This window comes from Galeopterus variegatus, unplaced genomic scaffold (assembly GCF_000696425.1).
Source record: "Galeopterus variegatus unplaced genomic scaffold, G_variegatus-3.0.2 Scaffold94925, whole genome shotgun sequence".
NCBI classification, from domain to species: Eukaryota; Metazoa; Chordata; class Mammalia; order Dermoptera; family Cynocephalidae; genus Galeopterus; species Galeopterus variegatus.
Window position 1 is genome coordinate 1 of NW_007821036.1, and position 854 is coordinate 854.

Below are 854 nucleotides of genomic sequence, written 5' to 3' on the forward strand. Positions count from 1 at the left end.
ATGGACACAAGAGTGGGGAGGCAGGGCTGCCCCAGAGGACGTCTGGTCACCAGGTCACAGGGTGGTGTACCTGGGTATGGACACAAGGGGGTGTGCGGGAGCCATTCCTGAGGAGTCTGGAGGTGATCAGAGTTGAAACCAGCCTCCTGGCCCTGCCTGGTGCCATCTGCTCAGGGTTCACAGCTGTGGCTTCCCCACCCCTGGGCCCACATGGCCCTATCCATGCCCAGCCCCCACACATCCTCAGACTCAGGGGCCTGACTCAGGGCCCAGTGTGGTGTCAAAGAGCTGGGGGGAGGGAGGGTCTCATTTGCATGAACGGACCCTCCCCCTGTCAGAGTATGAAGAGGGGAAGCAGGAGATGTGGGGTCAGCTGCGGGGCCACAGAGACAGGACACGGGGACTATCTCCACCATGGCCTTGACCCCTCTCCTCCTCACCCTCCTTGCTCACTGCACAGGTGACTATCTACTGGGCCAGGGAAAGGACCTTGGGAAGACCATGGGGCCCTGCTGTCTCCTCTTGTCTCTACCCCAGAATCACCATGTCTGTGTCTCTCCCACTTCCAGGGTCCTGGGCCCAGTCTATGCTGACTCAGCCGCCCTCAGCGTCTGGGGCGCTGGGCCAGAGGGTCACCATCTCCTGCACTGGCAGCAGCTCCTACATTGGTATCTTTGGTGTGAACTGGTACCAGCAGCTCTCAGGAAAGGCCCCCAAACTTCTCATCTATGGTGGCAGCACTCGGGCCTCGGGCATCCCTGATCGCTTCTCTGGCTCCAAGTCTGGCAGCTCGGGCTCCCTGACCATCACTGGGCTCCAGCCTGAGGATGAGGCTGTTTATTATTGTCAGTCCT

At 60.5% G+C, this 854-nt stretch overlaps 1 gene segment (V, D, J or C); it reads left to right on the forward strand.

The window, feature by feature from the left end:
* Window positions 1-408: 408 nt before the first annotated feature.
* LOC103584735 lies at window positions 409-847 on the forward strand (the record flags this gene model as incomplete). The annotated part of the segment is given in 2 exon segments: window positions 409-460; window positions 570-847. Coding segments are annotated over 2 exon segments (324 nt in total), but the record flags the coding sequence as incomplete, so codon positions are not given.
* Window positions 848-854: the final 7 nt, after the last annotated feature.